The sequence below is a fragment of the Dreissena polymorpha genome, chromosome 5 (genome assembly GCF_020536995.1).
Source record: "Dreissena polymorpha isolate Duluth1 chromosome 5, UMN_Dpol_1.0, whole genome shotgun sequence".
Lineage (NCBI taxonomy): Eukaryota > Metazoa > Mollusca > Bivalvia > Myida > Dreissenidae > Dreissena > Dreissena polymorpha.
In genome coordinates, this window is record NC_068359.1 from 70,079,850 (window position 1) to 70,100,359 (window position 20,510).

At 34.3% G+C, this 20,510-nt stretch overlaps 1 protein-coding gene across 1 annotated transcript; it reads right to left on the bottom strand.

The window, feature by feature from the left end:
- Positions 1-4,519: 4,519 nt before the first annotated feature.
- LOC127831322 (uncharacterized) lies at positions 4,520-11,864 on the bottom strand. The gene is made up of 5 exons (XM_052356290.1): positions 11,687-11,864; positions 11,220-11,493; positions 7,647-7,729; positions 5,919-6,469; positions 4,520-4,638 (listed from the first exon to the last, which is right to left on the bottom strand). Exons 1-4 carry the CDS (start codon positions 11,862-11,864, stop codon positions 5,922-5,924), a joined length of 1,083 nt encoding a protein of 360 aa, XP_052212250.1. The 3' UTR covers positions 4,520-4,638; positions 5,919-5,921.
- Positions 11,865-20,510: the final 8,646 nt, after the last annotated feature.

The following is a 20,510-nucleotide window of genomic DNA, read 5'->3' on the forward strand; positions in this document are numbered from 1 at the left end:
ATGTATTATATAAATTGCATATTATGTAATTTCATCTGATGTATTTCTTAACAAGTCTATCTTCTTTAAATAAAGATTTTATTATTATTATTATTATTATTAAACAATATGTGGCATGATCTTTGCCGCAAATAAAGTACTCAATTACATTACAAATAAATTATTCAATTCCAGGAATCAATCACTTATGTAACGTGGTATTTTACTATATATCCTGTTCATGATAATTAACATGGAAACATTAATCATTGCATCTAAATTTGTCTTCTATGTAAGTAGGAAAAAAGGTTCGTGTTTGCATTTAATCATCAATTTAAAACTATGACGATGAAAGAAGCCTTTAATGGTTTCCTCACGTCGTAGTTTAAATTAATATGTGTTGTTCGCAAACCAACCATCAACTTGGAGACTTTTCTTATGCGACACTTTTCCAACTTGAATATCTCCTTCATGATTAAAGATATTGATTTAAAATTCTACCTGTGAACCTTTTATTGCATTACAGATTGAAAACTGATGCCTTAGAAAGTCAACACGTGCGTGTTGCGTAAGAAAAGTCACCAATTGTAGTAGCAACAATGTTTGAAAGGATGCAAAATCCGTCAGCATACACTATAAAATCAATATGATTTTCTCAGATGTAGTGTACATATCGTCAATGTTTTCCTTAATCATGTAATATGTTCAAATATTGCTCAAAAGCTTAAAAATATAAAAGGGTATTGAGGGTCTTGAAGCCTTCGTTAACAAAAACTTAAACTTTTGAAATGGTTTCCAACGGTTATTAATTTCCTTCCCAAAAAGGTTATGGCTTTCGGTTAAAGTAATCTTGTTATAATTTATTGTTTACTTTCTCTACACGTTTGTTTGTGATTCCTCTTGAATCTTCAGTTTGCTCTCTATGGTTTATGTTTTGTGCATATAAAGCGCTCCGAAAGCTTATCATGATAAATGTTTTGCTTACACATACAACTGTTTTCAGTGAAATAAACGTCATGTTTACCATTAGACCTGATGTTTATTTAGAATCTGTTTAATTAATTTCGAAGGACAAGTCTTTTAAAATTTAACTATAACGGTCATAAAGCCTTAAGTAATAAATTACTTTCTCATTGAAAAAAACGTCATGCTCTTCCATAAAACAGATTCCTTTTCGGCATTTGTCTAACTATTTTCAAACAGGGGGTTAAAGGAATAATTATAAAGATATAAAACCTTAAAAAGTAAATTATGTTTTACAAATAAACCCCTTTTCAGTGATATAAAGGTACAAATCAATGTCATGGTCATCCATAAAAAACAGATGCCATTTCGTATATATTGAATTTTTGTCGAAGGACGTTGAAATTAAAGGTTCAACTGAAAAGACATTAAGCCCAAATTTATTTAATTAAAGTCTTACTTATAAATTAATATAGGTATATTTGTGTCCAATAGGTTTAACTATAAAGACGCTACGTACAATTTTTAGAACTGTTAAGAATCATTGTCGAAGGATATGGAGTTTTAAAGTATAACTATTAATAAAATAGAAAGTCTTACCATTCCAAGTGTGCGGGTGACACACATTAGGAATAAGTTCCAGAAACATTATCAAGAGAGAAACTCTAGTTATAATTGTTCAGTCGTTCTTCTTTTTCTTGGTCATCGCTGTGCTTCTACGCAGTCAAAGCCTTGAAATGGTCAATATCAAAGCACTTGAGGGACTTAAACCCGTTTATAGGCAATCATTTGCTTGTTTTATGGTTTTAAAAAAATGCGACTGAAAAATAAATTATCTTGCTTATAATCAGATATATCCGGGTTGATTGTCGATAAAACGAAAGTAGTAAGGATTGAAAGAAAAAGTTACAGCACCAAAGTAATAACTGCTAATTGGAATCTTAAATGACCAGTTTCCTAATTCTTAGCCGCCATGGTCATGTAAATTTCAATATGCTTTTTAGAACTCGATTACAAAAATAATGCAGAAAGACATTGAGTGCATATTGATACAAAGAAAGACTTAACTTTTTTACGTAATTGTTTGATATATCTGTATAATTGCTGAGTCCACTTACGTTTCTCATAAACGTCACTATATAAGTACAGTGCTATTTGACTTAACGTGTGATGGGCGCAGTTAACTTGAATTTTACTCTTTAGTTAAACCCAATAATTATGGGAGTCTGTACATTGTAAAATTGGATGATGGAATTCAAGCGATGAAATTATCGGAGTTAAAAGAATATATGGGCATTACTCTGTGAAAAGGGGTTTAAATGCATGTGCGTAAAGTGTCGTCCAAGATTAGCCTGTCAGAGACGGCCTTTTCCGTTGATATTTTCGTTTGAAGAAAGTCTCTTATTGAAAAACATCAGGTTAAGGCGAAAAGTGTCGTCCCAGATTAGCCTGTGCGGACTGAATAGGTTTATCTGGGACGAAACTTAGCGCACTTGCATTAACCCCCCCCCCCACCCCATTTGACAGAACGCGGACCATATCTATACAAAGGCTAATGATGCTTGATGATAGAGCTTTCAAAACTTGAACGCTGTGGAAAAGATTGCGCACACATTCTCTCTTACAACAGCAACCCTTTTGGGCAGATTTTTTTTGCGTTTACCAAGAAAACAAAACGTCATGTTTTCGCACGAGAGTTTCTATTATCAACTTATGTTTTATGGCCAGTTCAAATGTATTATTGTTAAAAGTAGTTACTTTTATTCCTGTAACAAAATCAGGTAGTATATAAGGTAAAGAGTATAGTTTTGACAATATTGTAAATTATATGCAATTGTATCATTTGAGGATAAGTTATAATCGACATATTGATTCTCGCTCGTATTTGGAAGTTTAAAGGGCAATTCACTTCAGTTTAAGTACATGTTTTATACAAAATGTCTGCGTATTTTAACAGCTCTGTTGTGTCTATATTTTTGCTTAACACGCATTCGATTCGTGAAGAGGTTTGACAAATAGGCAAGTTACAAGCTAAGTTTAATTTACATAACGATTAAATGTAAAAATATAATTTATGTGGGCTTAAGATGATGTATCATTTTGTAACATGTTTCTGCTTAGCTAGCTAAGATGTGTTTTGAACTAGGTTTCTTGAGATAATTTGAGCCTTGTTTTGAGCAAACTGGGCTTAACGCATGTGCGTAAAGTGTCATCCAAGATTAGCCTGTGCAGTCCGCACAGTCTAATCAGGGACGACACTTTCCGCTTTCATGGTATTTTTAGTTTCAAGGAAGTCCGTCCTTACCAAAAATGAAGTTAAGGCGGAAAGTGTCGTCCCTGATTAGCCTATGCGGACTACACAGGCTAATCTGTGGTGACACTTTACTCCATGCATTAAGCCCAGTTTTCTCAGAACAAGGCTCAAAAAAAATTTCAGTAAAATTAGAAAATTATTATTTTTTACCGGGCGCTTGCTCGACAGAAAATGTGTAATTGTCACACGATCATAGCAAATATATTTTGTCTGCTTATTATAGTATTTGCATTATTCATTTCATATGAGCTACTTTACGAAGTTTTATAACCGTGCTATTTTCTCAATAGTCCGGTGTGACGCAATAGAGGCGTTCAGCCATTCCACGTAACGGTATGCGTAAATTGTCACAATATTGACCAGGGTTCAGAATCAACGGGGGTTTCAGGGATTAACACACGTGCTAGACCAAATGTTATCACACCGTTAAGAACTATTTTTGCAAATATCTCAAGTTATTGAAATACATTAATTTGTAAAAACTTTTAGTGCATAAAAGACAGTTGTTGTTGTAGTTTGTGCGAATATGTTAAGGTATAAGAATAAATCCTTGAAAACGTCTGAAATCGTTGACATAATTTCACGTTCCGTGAAACATAACCGTGTAGTACAAATCGAATTTTGGACAAGACCACAGGCTTATTAGATTAAGTAATTCTGACGTATTTCACATTGCCATAAGCAGCATAAAAACCTGTATTTTATGCGCTAGTTGATTCTAAAGAAAAATTGTTTAAAAAAGTTATTTAAAGTAAAGCACCACTAACCGTCGTGTTTAAATCCATTAAAGTTAAAAGGGGGAACCCTACAAAGTCACGTGATCGTTCACCCTGTTGATAGGTCGCTGAAATGCACACATGCGCCGCATTGATTCTTAGTACAAAGATCCAAGTAAATTCTGATCTTCGATATTTTTATTTGGAAACGAGTCCTGAAAATCATAACTTTTCCTAACTAACAGAATTCCTTGACTGTTTTGTAAATTATGACATGAATGAAAACTTGCATAAGAATATATGGAACGTAATTACTGATTTTTTGCCTTATTTGTTTCATGGCATTATTATTATTGCTGAAAGATGGTCAAACGGTAATTTTGTGTAAGTACTATTGTTTTACCACAATTTGTTATGCGACTATATTGCGTTTATATTTGAAAGGTAAATTTCGTAGAAATTTAAACAATAAAGCACGTTCTAATTATTGGAGTCATTCGTGTTTTTTTAATTCCGCGAGTATGAAAAGGAACACAACACAGAGAAGTTCGATGCAATAAAGATTATATTAAATACATGCTAATTCAACAATAACACGTAATAAGGGTCATACAATCAGTGCTAAAGCACTGTTGGGCATATCTGGTCAGTCCGTCGTTTTCTTTCCTGAAAAACACGAGGAAAAATATGTGTGAGTTTGTATGAACAACAATTAACACATAAGAAACTCCAGATGGAGCCGTAGGAATTACTTTATTATAATACCTTGTGACTTGAACAAGATTTCCATATTTTCAATTTTATACTATACATTTAATCAATTATGTAACATACTATTCACGATTTAACCCATTTATGCCTAGTGGCTTCTCCCATCCTTCTAAATTGGATCAATTTATTTCCAAATTAGGGATGTCTAGTATATTTATTTCTATATTTAGAATATTTCTTACAGAAATTCCTTTAAGCAAATAGCGCAAACCCTGATGAGACGACGCATCATGCGGTGTCTCATCTGGGTCTACGCTGTTTGCCAAGGCCTTTTTTTCTAGACGCTAGGCATAAATGGGTTAAACAATACAATGGTGGGAAATTTAAACGTAAATAGTCTGGCAAAACATCCGAAAATCTTCGAATTATAAAGTGTTGTTGCAATGCGAAGAACTAACCGCAAGTATTCAAATTGTATTCTGCATAATTTAACGTGACAAAGCTGCATAATTTATTATATATATAATAAATGTTTGTTTTAGATGCTTATCGTTTGCGTTTTGGAATATATAGTCTACTGTAATATTCATTAAGATGATGCCACGATGGTCCTCTAAGGTTTAGAAATTAACATTTGGACCGGGCTCTGTGAAAAGGGAGTTTAATGCATGTGCGTAAAGTGTCGTCGCACATTAGCCTGTGCAGTTCGCACAGGCTAATCGGGGACGAAACTTTCCGCCTAAACTGGATTTTTGCTGAAATAAACTAGATTTTTGCTGATGAATAGACTTTCTGTAACGAACAATGCCATTAAAGCTGAAAGTGTCGTCCCTGATAAACCGGTGAGAGTGCACAGGCTTATTTGGGACGACACTTCACGTACATAAATTAAAAATCTTTTTCACAGGACACGGGCCATATAGACAGTAATTGGTCCTAAAACTGATCAATATTGACCGGGCTATTCTCCGTATTGTCTGTGTTGCTTTACACGAACACGATCAGGTTACTTGAGTAAACGAATGATGTATCTATGAGGTTCATTACCAAAATCAGATTTTAGGAGCATACATTACAAATGCAATACATGCATGCACAGCAAAACTATTTAAAAAAGGTTTTTTTCATCGACAAAATACAACGTCAAGAGAAAAATGCTACTAGTGTTTCACGAGATTCAAACGAACTAACATCCAAACATATAGGAAATGCCAAATTATTATATTAATGTTTACCATTTAATATTTCTTGCCTCCGTATCCACCTCCGTATCCTCCACCACCGTAACCTCCGTATCCTCCACCAACACCGCCGTATCCTCCGCCATATCCTCCGTATTTCTTGCCTCCGTATCCACCTCCGTATCCTCCACCACCGTAACCTCCGTGTCCACCGCCATATCCATCGTATTTCTTGCCTCCGTATCCACCTCCGTATCCTCCACCTCCGTAACCACCGTGTCCACCGCCATCAGAACCAAATCCGCCGCCGAAACCGGAACCGCCAAAACCTCCGTATCCACCTCCGTATCCTCCACCACCGTAACCTCCGAGTGCATCGCCATATCCTCCGTATTTCTTGCCTCCGTATCCACCTCCGTATAAACCTCCGTATCCTCCACCTCCGTAACCCCCGTGTCCACCGCCATATCCTCCGTATTTTTTGCCTCCGTAACCACCGCCAAAACCGCCGAATCCACCGCCGAAACCGGAACCGCCAAAACCTCCGTATCCTCCACCTCCGTAATCCCCGAGTCCACCGCCATATCCTCCGTATTTCTTGCCATCTTAGTCAGAAACAAAAGTAAGACAAATTGTATTATTCGATTTATTTGTTGAAGTTGTGCTCCAAAATAATTGCTACTTTTCACAACCAAACAGACTGATACACGTTACTAGAGCAATCTAGTAAAGCAATGGGCAATTCATGGAATACCGTTTTTGACATAGTATTTTTAATAACCAACAAAAATAACAAAAACGTTTTCTTTAAATTATTTTGTATGTTTCAATGAGTGTTACTCATAATGATAGTTTACAAAAAAAGACAATGAGTAATTTCACCGCAGGATGTTTTACTGGCAAGGGGTCAAAGTGTATTTAATAAATCTTAGTATCATTTTGTTCGGGTCAGTAACCTTAAATCGAATAATGTAGCTTTTTCATAATTGGCGTTTTTCTTGCAATATCATAGAAGTTATAAGGTTCATTGAGCATTAATGTACACAGAAAAGCGCCTCAGTTTTAATTCAAATGTATTCCTTACTTTATCCCATTTCTAGTTCTTAGTTGGCCCACGTTTTTCATTTGAGCAGCGCTCTGTGAAAACGGGTTTAAATTCATCGGCGTACAATGTCGTCCCAGATTAGCATGTGCAGTCCGCACAGCCTAATTAGGGACGATACTTTCCCTTTAAACTGGATTTTTGCTTAGAAGAGACTGTCTGTAAATGAAAAAAAAGCGGAAAGTGTCGTCTCTGATTAGCCTGTGCGGAATGCACAGCATTAACCTAATTTAAGCAGAGCACGTCGCATTTATATAAGGCAAATGCATTATTGCCTTTATGATACAGCGCGATGCATAAATCTCGAGATGACACAAAAATATGACTAAGTCTGGGGTCAACGTTTTGGAACGATACGTGCAAACCGGTCAATTGAAGAGTCGAACCCCACCGCGGGCCTATAATTAAGCAGTCATAAACAAGTTAACCCATTAATGCCTAGCGTCTTGAAAAAAGGCTCTGGCAAACAGCGTAGACCCAGATGAGACGTCGCATGATGAAGAATACAAAGTCCATCATTTATTGTATAAGAATTACCTAACAGTGTGAGTTTTCGCGGTGTTAATACTTTTTTTATTCATATCATGGCAATTAGTTAACAAACAAGGATAATAATATACCTAATTTTATTTTGTAACTGTTCTGGCACAAAACAACCTACAAGTACTAATAACACTTACCGTCTTTACTGGCCAGAACGCCGGCAATGCAGAGGCTTACGAGTACTGCGATATTCATCATCTTGGGGCTGCGGTTGGATCCACTGTGAAACACACACAAAATGTGGACCCTTATATACACATTCACGGTCATTTGAACCGTTACATAAACGTGTCTGCTCGGGTAATTTATTGGCGTTTATGCATCATATTGTATGCATCTAAAGCTCAAATTACAACATCGAATAATAATTATGCAAACTTATACGGTAAATGGTGTTTGACAAAGTACGTGGTCATTACTAAATCATAATGAACTGTGTTATATGTACAAAGTAAATCATGACAATTAAGTATGATAGATAATTGTGAATTTAGTGTTAATATGTTACATAAACTATCACTAAAAGCGTTAATTCACATACGTCATAATATTTCATGAAAATGTAGTATGACGGATAATAATGGTTTCTTTGTTAGTCATCAAAATATGTTTTTATGTTCCAATTCCTGGACAGTTTCCATGTCTGTAAAATAATGCTGGACCACACAAACCTACGCATAATTCAAATGTTGAATTTATTAGTCAGACATTGGGAACTTATGTTTTATGTACTTTGCTAGTTTTGAAGTACATGTTATGTTAATATTTCTTGGTAAAGCGTGAGGCAAGTGCCCCGAATTAAACATCAATTTTGTTTTCCACATTTTCAGTTCAAAGGTGGTCACCCGAGATGCAATCAGGAAGGCTTTCAAGAAACAGCCTAACATCAACATTGATTTGCATTAACTGCTTGAAAACTTTGTACCAAGATTTATTTATGTGTGTTCGTGATTGTGTTTATTTTTTTCATTATTTCGTTATAATCGGGGATGTATAGGTATGATCAACAGAAAAACAGGGTAGTGCCTGATCTTTTTTTAATATATTAGGTTCGGCACAAAGAAAAGAATAAAACAATGTTTGCTTAAAATAACTTTGAGATTTTCCGTGTATTTCTATATTCCTATTATATTTTTAAAGAAATCATTGACGACTAAGAAAATTGATGGGATAAATCGAATACTAGGTCGGTGCCGAATAAAGCGAAGTTCATTTTGCTCGTCCCGAAAATCTGAACCACTTGCCAAGGCTCGTGGTTCAGATTTTCTAAATTAAACTTCGCTTTATTCGGCACCGACCTAGTATTCTCTATTTGCTACTTTCTGTGTAGCTATGATTAGAACATCACATTACGAAAATAATTGTTAAACCATACCTGATATACGACGCGGTATTTGATTCAGTGTATTTCATTTCATGATTGATCCCGCTTCAGATATGTGTTCATAACGTTACTTAATTGCAAATTCGAATCCGTCATCTCGTCCGGAACGTTTAAATGCATGTGCGTTAAGTGTCGTCCAAGACTAGCCTGTGCCTTTACGCACATGCATAAACCCCCCTTGCACACTGTGGAAAATATTGCGCACACAAACTCTCTTACATCAGCAACCCTTTTGGACAGATTTTGTGCGTTTACCAAGAAATCAAAACGTCATGTCTTCGCACGAGAGTTTCTATGATCAACTTTTGTTTTTTGACCACTTTATATTTAATATTGTAAAAGTATTTTACTTTTATTCCTGATTCAAAATCAGGTAGTATATAAAGAAAAGAGTATAGTTTTGATAATATTGTAAATTATATGCAATTGTATCATTTGATGGTAAGATATAATCGACATATTGATTATCGTACGTATTTAGAAGTTTAAAGGGAAATTCATTGCAGTTTAAGTACATGTTTTGTACAAAATGTCTGCGTATCTTAACAGCTCTGTTGTGTCTATATTTTTGCAAACACGCATTCGATTCGTGAAGAGGTTTGACAAATAGGCAAGTTACAAGGTTTAGTTTAATTTACATAACAATAAAAATTTAATTTATGCGGGACTTCAGATGATGTATCATTGTGTACAATGTTTCTGCTTAGTTAGACCAAAAATAAAAATAGGTCCGTTTCGGGTCGCCCGACCGTGTCTCCCGAATCGGCGCCGACCCTCAACATTTTATTGGGGTCGCCAAAAACAAAATAAAAAAAATCATTTTCGTTCATATAAGATGTAATATCAAGCAAACAAAGCATATATATACATGTATTTCTTATAAAAAGCTTAAGTAGCCTTCCATTTAAGTACCCCCGCCCCCCTCCAAAAAAAAAATAAAAAATAAAATCCCTACCTACCGACCCTGTTTTTTTTTTCTAAGGAGACCAGAAACGGACCTATTTTTTATTTTGGCCTTAGCTAAGAGATAATTTGAGCCTTGTTCTGAGCAAACTGGGCCTAACGCAAGTGCGTGCAGTGTCATCCCAGATTAGTCTGTTCAGTCCGCAATGGCAATTTTGTGTAAGTACTATAGTTTTTCCACAATTTGTTATGCGGACTATATTGCGCTTATATTTGAAAGGTAAATTTCGTAGACATTTAAACAATAAAGCACGCTCTAATTATTGGAGTACATTCGTGTGATTTTTTAATTCCACGAGTATAAAAAGGAACACAACACAGAGAAGTTCAATGCAAAGATTATTTTAAATACATGCTAATGCAACAATAACACGAAATAAGGGTCATAAAATCAGTGATAAAGCACTGTGGGGACATATCTGGTCAGTCCGTCGTTTTCTTTCCTGAAAAAAAAAACACGAGGAAAAATATGTGTGAGTTTGTATGAACAACAATTAACAAATAAGAAACTCCAGAAGGAGCCGTAGGAATAACATTATCATAATACATTTGGACCTGAACAAGATTTTCACATTTTCAATTTTATATTGAACAGTTTATCAAGTGTGTACCATACTATGTACGCTTTATACAATAAAATGATGGGAAATTGTAACGTTAACAGTCTGGCAAAACATCCGAAAATCTTCGAATTATTAAGTATTTTTGCAATGAGAAGAACTAACCGCAAGTCCTCAAATTGTATTCTGCATAATGTACCGTGACAAAGCTGCATAATTGATTATATATATATATATATGTCCAAAATAAGCCTGCGCAGTCCGCACATGCTAATCAGGGACGAAGCCGGATTTTTGCTAAGAAGAGACTTTCTGTAAACGAAAAGTACAATTAAAGCGGAAAGTGTCGTCCCTGATAAGCCTAAGTGGAGTGCACAGGCTTCTCTGGGACGACACTTAACGCACATGCATTAAAGACCTATTTCACAGAGCACGGCCAATATAGACAGTAATTGGTTCAAAACTGATAATTATTGACTAGACTTTTTTCCGGATTGTCTATGTTGCTTTTCACGAACACGATCAGGGGACTTCAGTTCAGTTAACGAATGATGTATCTATATGAGGTTAATTAGCGAAATCAGATTTTAGGAGCATACATTACAAATGCAATACATGTATGCACAGCAAAACTATTTAAAACAGGTTTAATTTCGATGATTGTTTAGTTTTTTTTCATTGACAAAATACAACGTCAAGAAAAGAATGCTACTTGTGTTTCACGAGATTCAAACGAACGAACATACCCAAATGTAGGAAATAACAAATTATTATATTAATGTTTACCATTTAATATTTCTTGCCTTCTGAATCCACCACCATAAGATCCGAATCCACCGCCGACACCGTAATCGCCAAAACCTCCGTATCCTCCACCCACACCGCCGTATCCTCCGCCATATCCTACGGACTTCTTGCCACCGTATCCACCACCATAAGAACCGAATCCGCCGCCGACACCGTAACCGCCAAAACCTCCGTATCCTCCACCACCGTAACCTCCGAGTCCTCCGCCATATCCTACGGACTTTTTGCCACCGTATCCCCCACCATAAGAACCGAATCCGCCGCCGACACCTTAACCGCCAAAACCTCCGAATACTCCACCACCGTAACCTCCGAGTCCACCCCCATATCCTACGCTTTTTTTGCCTCCGTATCCACTGCCATAAGAACCGAATCCGCCGCCGACACCGTAACCGCCAAAACCTCCGAATCCTCCACCACCGTAACCACCGAATCCATCCGCCATATCCTACGTTTTTCTTGCCTCCGTATCCACTGACATAAGAACCGTATCCGCCGCCGAATCCGAAACCGCCATAACCTCCGTATCCTCCCTCTGTAACCTCCGAATCCACCGCCATATCCTCCGGATTTCTTGCCACCAAATCCACCTCCGTAACCTCCGCCAAATCCGCCGCCCCACCCTCCGACTCCACCCCCATAACCGAAACTTCCGACTTTCTTACCTCCATAACCACTGCCTACTATAGTCATCTCCTAAGTCAGAAATAAAAGTAAGACAAAATGTATTCGTGAATTTATTTGTTGAAGTTGTGCTGCTAAATAATTGCTTCTTTTCACAACCAAACAGCCTGATACACGTTCCCAGAGCAATCTAGTAGTGCAGTCGTCAATTCATGGAAAACCGTTTTTGACATTATTTTTAATTACCAACAATAATAACAAAAAAGTTTTCTTTAAATTACTCTGTATGTTTCAATAAGTGACAATGATAATGATAGTTTACGAAAAAAAGATAATGAGTATTGTCAACGCAGGATGTTCTACTGGCAAACGGTCAAAAGGTATTTAATAAATCTAAGTATCATTTTGTTCGGGTCAATAACCTTTAATCGTATATGTAGCAATATCAAAAAAGTTATGAGGTACTTTGAACATAAATGTTCACAGAAAATCGCCAGCATTTTTTATTCAAATGTATTCCTTACTTTCTCCCATTTCTAGTTTGGCCCACGCTTATCATTTGAGCCGCGCTCTGTGAAAACGGGGTTAAATTAATGGGCGTAAAGTGTCGTCCCAGATTAGCACAGGCTTATTAGGGACGATACTTTCCGCTTCACTGGATTTTTTATAAGAAGACACTTTTTGTGGACGTTTAAATACCACAAAAGCGGAAAGTGTCGTCTCTGATAAGCCTGTGTGGCATGCACGGGTTAATCTGGGACGACACTTTACGCACATGCATTTAACCCCTTTTAAGCAGATCAAGTCCCATTAATATAAGGCAAATGCATGCTTGCATTTATGACACAGCGCGATGCAAACATCTCGGTATGACACGTAAATATGACTAAGCCTGGGGTCAAACGCCGTGGAAGGATAAGTGCAAACTCGTTAAATGAAGAGTCGAACCCAACCGTGGGCCCATAATTAAGTAGTCATTAACAAGTTAAAATCTGACTTACCACTCACAGTGTTAAATAAAAAGCCGAACGAAAGTTCTTTAACAAATTTGCATTATTTGCGATGTCCTAAGTAAAACATTTCTCGAGTTAGTTGAAAAACAAATTAATGTACAATATCACAAACAAACATAGATTAAAACTATATATTTGATCGTCCATGACTGAAGAAGAATACGTAGGCCATCATTTATTGCATAAGAATTACCGAACAGTGTGAGTTTCGCGGTGTTTATAATTGTTTTATTCATATCGTGGCACTTAGTTAACAAACAAGGATAATATTTTGCCTAATTTAATGTGTAACTGTTTTAGCACAAAACAGCCTACAAGTTCTAATAACACTTACCGTAAGGAGAGGCCAGGACGCCGGCAATGCAGAGGCTTACGAGGACTGCGAAATTCGTCATCTTGAGGATGCGGCGGTGACACACACACAAAATGTGGACCCTTATATACACATAGATGGTCATTTGAACCGTTACATAAACGTATCTTTTCTGGTGATTAATTGACTTTTATACGTCATATTGTAAGCATCTAAAGCGCAGGATAGAGCATCAAATAATAATTATGCAAACCTATGCGGTAAACGGTGTTTGACAAAGTTCTTTTTCATTACTAAATTATAATTTACAATGTTATATTCAAATAAGTCAAAATAAGTCATGACAATTTAGTATGATGGATAATTGTGTGGTTATTGTTAGTATGACATCAAAATCATTAAAAGCGCTAATTTCACATACGTCAAAATATTTCATGCAAATATAGTATGACGGATAATGGAGGTTTCTTTGTTAGTCTTCGATGTGTTTCTGTACCAATTCCTTAACATTTTCACTTTCCTGTAAAATAATGTTGGATCAAAAGGTCACACAAACCTACGCATTATTCAAATGTTGAATTCATTAGGCAGTCGTTGGGAACTTGTTTTATATACTAAGCTAGTTTTGAAGTACATGCTATGTTACTATTTCTTGCTAAACTGTGAGGCAAGTTTTTCACAATGTCAGTTCAAATGTGGTCTCCCGATATGTATTCAGGGTTGCTTGTAGGAAACAGCTTTATATCAACATTGATTTGCATTTACTGCTTGAATACTGTGTATCAAAATTTATATATGTGTGTTGTGATTTTTTTTATTTACTTTTGTGTTTCTGCGTTCGTAGTTCTGATGTGAAGTTTTGGATCTGTTCGTAGAAATAACTATGACATTCGCAATTCTTTTGATATAAATTGGATATCAAAATTGAAGTTGATATAAACGACACTGCTTTTCAAAAGAAGTTCGTTTTTGGACGAGAGATTAATTTTATATGAGAATAATTAAATTATAAAATTAAATAATATAATTTTTCAAGGCGATAATGCAATGAGCCGGGTCACCTTCAGAACTTCATGTAGAAAGATTGTATACCCACCTGACGTATTGAAATCCGCGAATGAGTATGTGCAAGAATTCGATAAGACTTCAAAATATAAATAATTAGGATCTTTACCACTTTCTTAGAACACATTATAAACTCGACTTCTTACAAAACGTTTGAGATTGAAATGTATGGATCACATACATCTCGTGAACCCCGCCCCTACCCATCGTTTCAACGCGAAATGTTAGGCGAACTAGTGCACGCATCTTTACAAAATCATAACCAATAAGATACAGAATATTATGGCATTACTGTACTTGATCTCGAACCTTTAGTTTTGAACTGTAAGATTTTATTTAATGAAACAGAGAAACAGTGTTGGAGAGGGTAATTATTTTAATGACTTGAGCTAGCCAAGCATTTGAAATGATATAAATAACTTCTTTACAAAATAACAAAAGTAAGTGTGAACCATAGATAAGCTTAGTATGATAAACGTATATCGCCTATGCTTAATTACGACACAAGCGGTAGGGTTTTTTGTCAGGGAAATTTTGGTCGTGATTATAAGCCAATTTGCAAAAGACTGTTCGGTGTTAAAATAACTACTCAAAAACTTTTATTTTCGCCGAACATGGGCATATAAACTGTCGAACCAGAAGATATTACAACATGATCAACTATTGGGTGTAATCGTTAAACACTAGCAGAAATACATTCAATAAGAAAATTTACCTTCCATTGCTGGCCTTTATGCTGGGTTATCTCGAAAGATACCGTTACAAAAAAGGTTGGTATTGCTTACTTTACGGTATGCTAAGCACATTATTGTTTATGATGCATTAAATTTTATAGATGAGTGGTCTCGATATAGCACATCTTGACGCTAGTAAAACAAATACTTCAAACATTCAACATTGGAGCGTTAGATTTTTAAACTTAAGTAAAGTTGTTTTTTATGGAATCATTTCAACTTCAAACCTACCACTTCATATAAAGTATAATACCCTTCAAATGTAGCCTGTCTAGCTCCCTACTATCTTCCGAATCTTGATAATGCGAAGTCTGTTGACGTCTTGAAAGATGAATACAACTATGTTATGGAAGGTACATTTAAATGTATGTTCAGATTTAATAATTTATACTTTTTAGATACATATTAACTTTGCACAAATATATGCAACTAATGACATTTAATTCATTTGTACAAGCCGTATTTATACTAACATGTATGTCTAATTGATATATTATGTTATAAAACGTATTCAACTAATGCCTTTCTAATCATGTCGTGGTCAATTGTTATTAGAATAGATATATAAAGTGTTGGTGTTTAGTGTGTGTGTTTGTGTGAATTGAATGTATATTTCTTAAGTGATCAACTGCAACGGAGTAAAGAGAGTAACTCAATTAAAATTGGTCTTTAATCATGGAAATCAGGAGCGACACTTTCCTCTTTTATTTTATTTTTCGTTTAAAAAAAGTCTCTTCTTGGCGAAAATCTAGTTTAAGCTGAAAGTGTCGCCCTTGATTTGCCTGTGCGGACTGCATAAGCTGGGACGACACTTAACGCACATGCATTATATCCCCTTCGTACAGTGCACGGCTCAAATAGATTTGGGATATAATGTGTAACGCTTAAATAATTTTACTCACACCTTAATAATGATGAAATAAAATGGCATGCAGATTAACATTGTAAACACCTATTTCGTTTCGTTTGGTGCTTTTCATAAGTTAGTTAATATGTAAGTGTTCGTGAATAAAATGTAAAACATTCACCCCTATCTCACCTAGTGCAGTTTGTGTAATGTAGATTTTAAAAAGTATGGGATTTTATTAATAAGCGTCCATTTAATTATTTTATTTTTGTGCGATATTTATTGTTTTTGCTATGTTAGGTTTTTGAGTGGCAAATAATATTTTATTATAAAGTGAGTTTATATTAAAAATACATCAAAATATGTTTACAAACAAAAACAATGCTTTCATTAGTATAAACTACTTATAATAGCAAAAAAAAATCGTCCAGGGAATCGAACCTGGATTCTCTGTAAACCGAAAGAAATTGCGTTACCACTGAACCACATTTCATTTCTTATAATATGGTGAAACATAACCGCTTGACGTTCGTTCAAAAGTATGGGGTAAAGCGTTACGCACGTTTAATTATTTTACCGATTTCTATTGATGATGATCCGTTAATAATTATGTTCAACATGTTTTTTAGTCAAGAGCGCAATTTCGCTTGTTTAACATAATGCAGTCATTATTTTTTATAAATAAGCTACAATTATTTTGCATATTGTCATTTTACACAATTGTGAGCATGTGCCTTAAAATAATCAATTCATGTTATACAAAGAATGACGATTTCTTCTGTGATATAAGAAAGGTTAATATTTATTCATTAATTACTTATTATTAGTCATAAATATGTTGTATATATGTATTATAAATAAAGTTAAGAAAACTGCGATTAAGCTTATTATAGCAGCATTATGAACTAAGTAGCCATGTCAAACTAGCTACGATAGCAGTTATATACAAATATGTATTAAGGTCCAGCAAGATGCGGTATCAGTGATTTGAAACTTCATTTTCTTGTAATACTACGTCTGATATCAGTGATGGGTACTGATAAAGTCATGTCCAACAAGATATGATAGCAGTAATATGTAGCTTTATTGCCATGTCCAACTAGATATGATAGCAGTAATATGTAGCTATATTGCCATGTCCAACAAGATATGATAGCAGTAATATGTAGCTATATTGCCATGTCCAACTAGTTATGATAGCAGTAATATGTAGCTATATTGCCATGTCCATCTAGATATGATTGAGTGATATGTGACTATATAGTTATGTTTAACTAAATATGATAGCAGTGATGTGTAACTATAAACCCACGCTCATTAAGATATGATAGCAGTCATGTGTAACGATTTAGTCATGTCCAACTAGATATTATAGCATTGATATATAACTATATTGCCATGTCCATCTAGATATGATAGCAGTGATTTGTAACTATAAAGTCACGTTCATTTAAATATGATGTGAGTTATGTGTAACTATATAGTCATATCCAACTAGATATGATATCATTGATGTGTAACTTTTATGTCAAGTTCAACTGGACATGATATCAGTGATATGTAACTTTATAGTCATATGTAACATGACATGTTATCAGTGATATGTAACTGTATCATACCACCGCATTGATATCTGCCTGATATAACGTTGCCTGATATATTTTTATATCATCGTCAACAGGAAGTTTTTATTTCAGTAATGTGTGGAGGATGGTCATATTACTCGGAATAAACTATAAAAAAAATAATTTTTAGTAAAATCGAATCAGATTTAACAAAACAAACAATTTGATACCAATATGTAATATATTTTAAACACAAAATGCAAAATAAACTGCATTTTTTTGTTTTACAAATAATAAGCGCGCGTGCTCATGACGTTATTATTAACACGTCGAACGACAAAAGTCATATTCCTTCACGCTAAAACTACAGCTTCAAAATCGGGGACGTACATGTATGATAAACAGAAAAACAGGTTTCTGCCTGATCTTTTTGTAATATATCAGACTCGGCACGAAAAAATAACGGCTCGGCAAGCTTTGCGGTAATATTATTCTAAGCCTTGCCTGATATATTAGACTAAGGTCAGGAAGTAATCTGTTATTCTCTATATAAAGTCATGTCTAACTAGATATGATATCAGTGATTATAATACTAATATTTTACTTTGTGGTCATGTCAGACTTGATATGATATCAGTGATATGTAACTATATAGTCATGTCTAACTAGATAAGATATCAGTAATATGTTACTTTATAGTTATGTCACACTTAATATGATATCAGTGATATGTTACTTTATAGTCATGTCAGACTTGATATGATATCAGTAATATGTTACTTTATAGTCATGTCTAACTAGATATGATATCAGTTATATGTTACTTAATAGTCATGCCAGACTTGATATGATATCAGTGATATGTAACTATATAGTAATGTCTTACTAGATATATTATCAGTGATATGTAACTATATAGTCCAGTACAACGTGATATGATATCAGTGATATGTAACTATATAATCATATCGAACTAGATATTATATCAGTGATGTGTAACTATATAGCCATGCCTAAATATATAAGATAGCAGTGATATTAACTATATAGTCATGGCCAACTAGATATGATATCATTGATATGTAACTTTATATTCACGATCAACTAGATATGATAGCAGTGATATGTAACTATAGTCATGTACAACTGGATATTTTAGCAGTGATGTGTAACTATATAGTTATGTCTAACGTGATATGATATCAGTAATATGTAACTCTATAAGTATTTCCAACTAGATATGAAAGCAGTGATGTAGTAACTATATAGTTATGTCCAACTAGATGTTATATCAATGGTATGCAACTACATAGTCATGTACAACTTGATATGATATCAATGAAATGTAACTATACAATCATATCCAACTAGATATGATAGCATTGATATGTAACTATATAGTAATGTCCAACTAGATTTTATATCAGTGATATGTTACTATATAGTAATGCACAACTTGATATGATATCAGTTATGCAACTATATAGTCATGTCCAACTTAATATGATATCAGTGAAATGTAACTATATAATCATATCCAACTAGATATGATAGCATTGATATGTAACTATATAGTCATGTCCAATTTGATATGATATCAGTGATATGCTACTATATATTCATGTCTAACTAGATATGACATAAGTGGTATTAATTGTTACAGGGTTAGTTCTGTGGAACACCATATCGGGGCGAGGTACTGACACCGTATAGAATATATGGGGTCAGCATGTGACGTCAAACAGCCAAGGAGAAAAGAGAATTTTGTAGATGGTGTGATATACTATTTTAGTGTCACATTTAACTTTATGAATTGATAAATTCATAAATATTTGACAAAATCGTGCATACCCGCTTTAATCTCGCTAGTTCAATATGGACGGAAAACATCTCACTCAAATGATTAATGACCCTAATAGATCCTACTGCAGGCTCATTTACAAAAAATACTAAATTATAGTTTAATGCTTGCAACTTTTACAATGTGTAAACTTTTCTACTAGCGGAGACGGACAAATCTTTAATCAATTGAAATATAAATAAGACATTAAAATTCAACATTTAACAACTTTTTTGCGACCTTTGAATGCAAATATGGTGGCGAAATGCACATAAATCAATCATCTAATAATAAGCTTACAGGTGTTATACAATGGTGACTTCTTCGTTTATGACTGATAATTGTAATAAAGATCTGTTTTTCCTATATATTGATGATTTTATTTGATGTTTGATAAATTTGTTTATTATCAGACGATTTACAATCTGTTTTTTGTTTAAGGCTATATCAGTTGTGTCTGTTACGAAACTGTCAAGACGAGCTTTTTTTAACTAGTGTATTTTCGTTTAGTATGACATTGGTTGCTGGATATACTGATTCAATTACATGACATTGGTAGAGAGTATAATAACCAAAAACAATATCAGAAGTGGTCAGAAAACGCATATTTTTGTTCAAAATGTGTACATAAATAATTCAAAACTTGTAAGTAATGTAAACATACTCAGCACATAACATTTATAGGCAATTAAAACATGACCAAGCCAACTTACTTGTTTTATAATTTTACTTAATACAATCATTCGAGAGTATTCAATAATATATAAAATAAAATACTCGAAATGACCTGTGCCGTATGGATGGGATATTCTGACTTTATAAACTATGTCTTTGAAGATTTCTTAAATAAAAATTATTGAGGGTGGGTAAAAAGTTCAATAATTTATTTATCATTGTATTATATCTATAAAGTATGCTATTCCTGCCAATCAGTTGATTAAAATGTTGTCAAACTATGATGCGAACACAAAAAGAGAAAAAGTATTTCCTTATTAGCCACTTGGAAAACATTAAGTCATAGAATAACATATATTAAGATGTATATGATTTTTCAATAGCATCCATTAATGACATAAATGTATAAATCAACCGGCATATGAATATCTTTTTATTGAAACTGCGATGTAATTTCCTATGCAATACCTTATACATGCGATTTTACTTATAGTTTTGTAAGTTACAACGGGAATCAAATGTATAACCATTAGTTACTGCACTTACATGTATAACAACCTCAAATAACAAATAAATAAATCTCAATTGATAATGACTGATAACTGTCGTTA

What these genes read in the sequence shown, in the direction of transcription:
- LOC127831322 (XM_052356290.1), bottom strand. Translation starts at nt 11,864, where the DNA reads ATGGGGGTGGAGTCGGAGGGTGGGGCGGCGGATTTGGCGGAGGTTACG. An exon ending in TTATGTCAGTGGATACGGAG is followed by an intron (nt 11,494 to 11,686) that starts GCAAGAAAAACG and finishes TTGGCGGTTAAG; the next exon opens with GTGTCGGCGGCGGATTCGGT. An exon ending in CGTTCTGGCCAGTAAAGACG is followed by an intron (nt 6,470 to 7,646) that starts GTAAGTGTTATT and finishes TTTCTGACTAAG; the next exon opens with ATGGCAAGAAATACGGAGGA.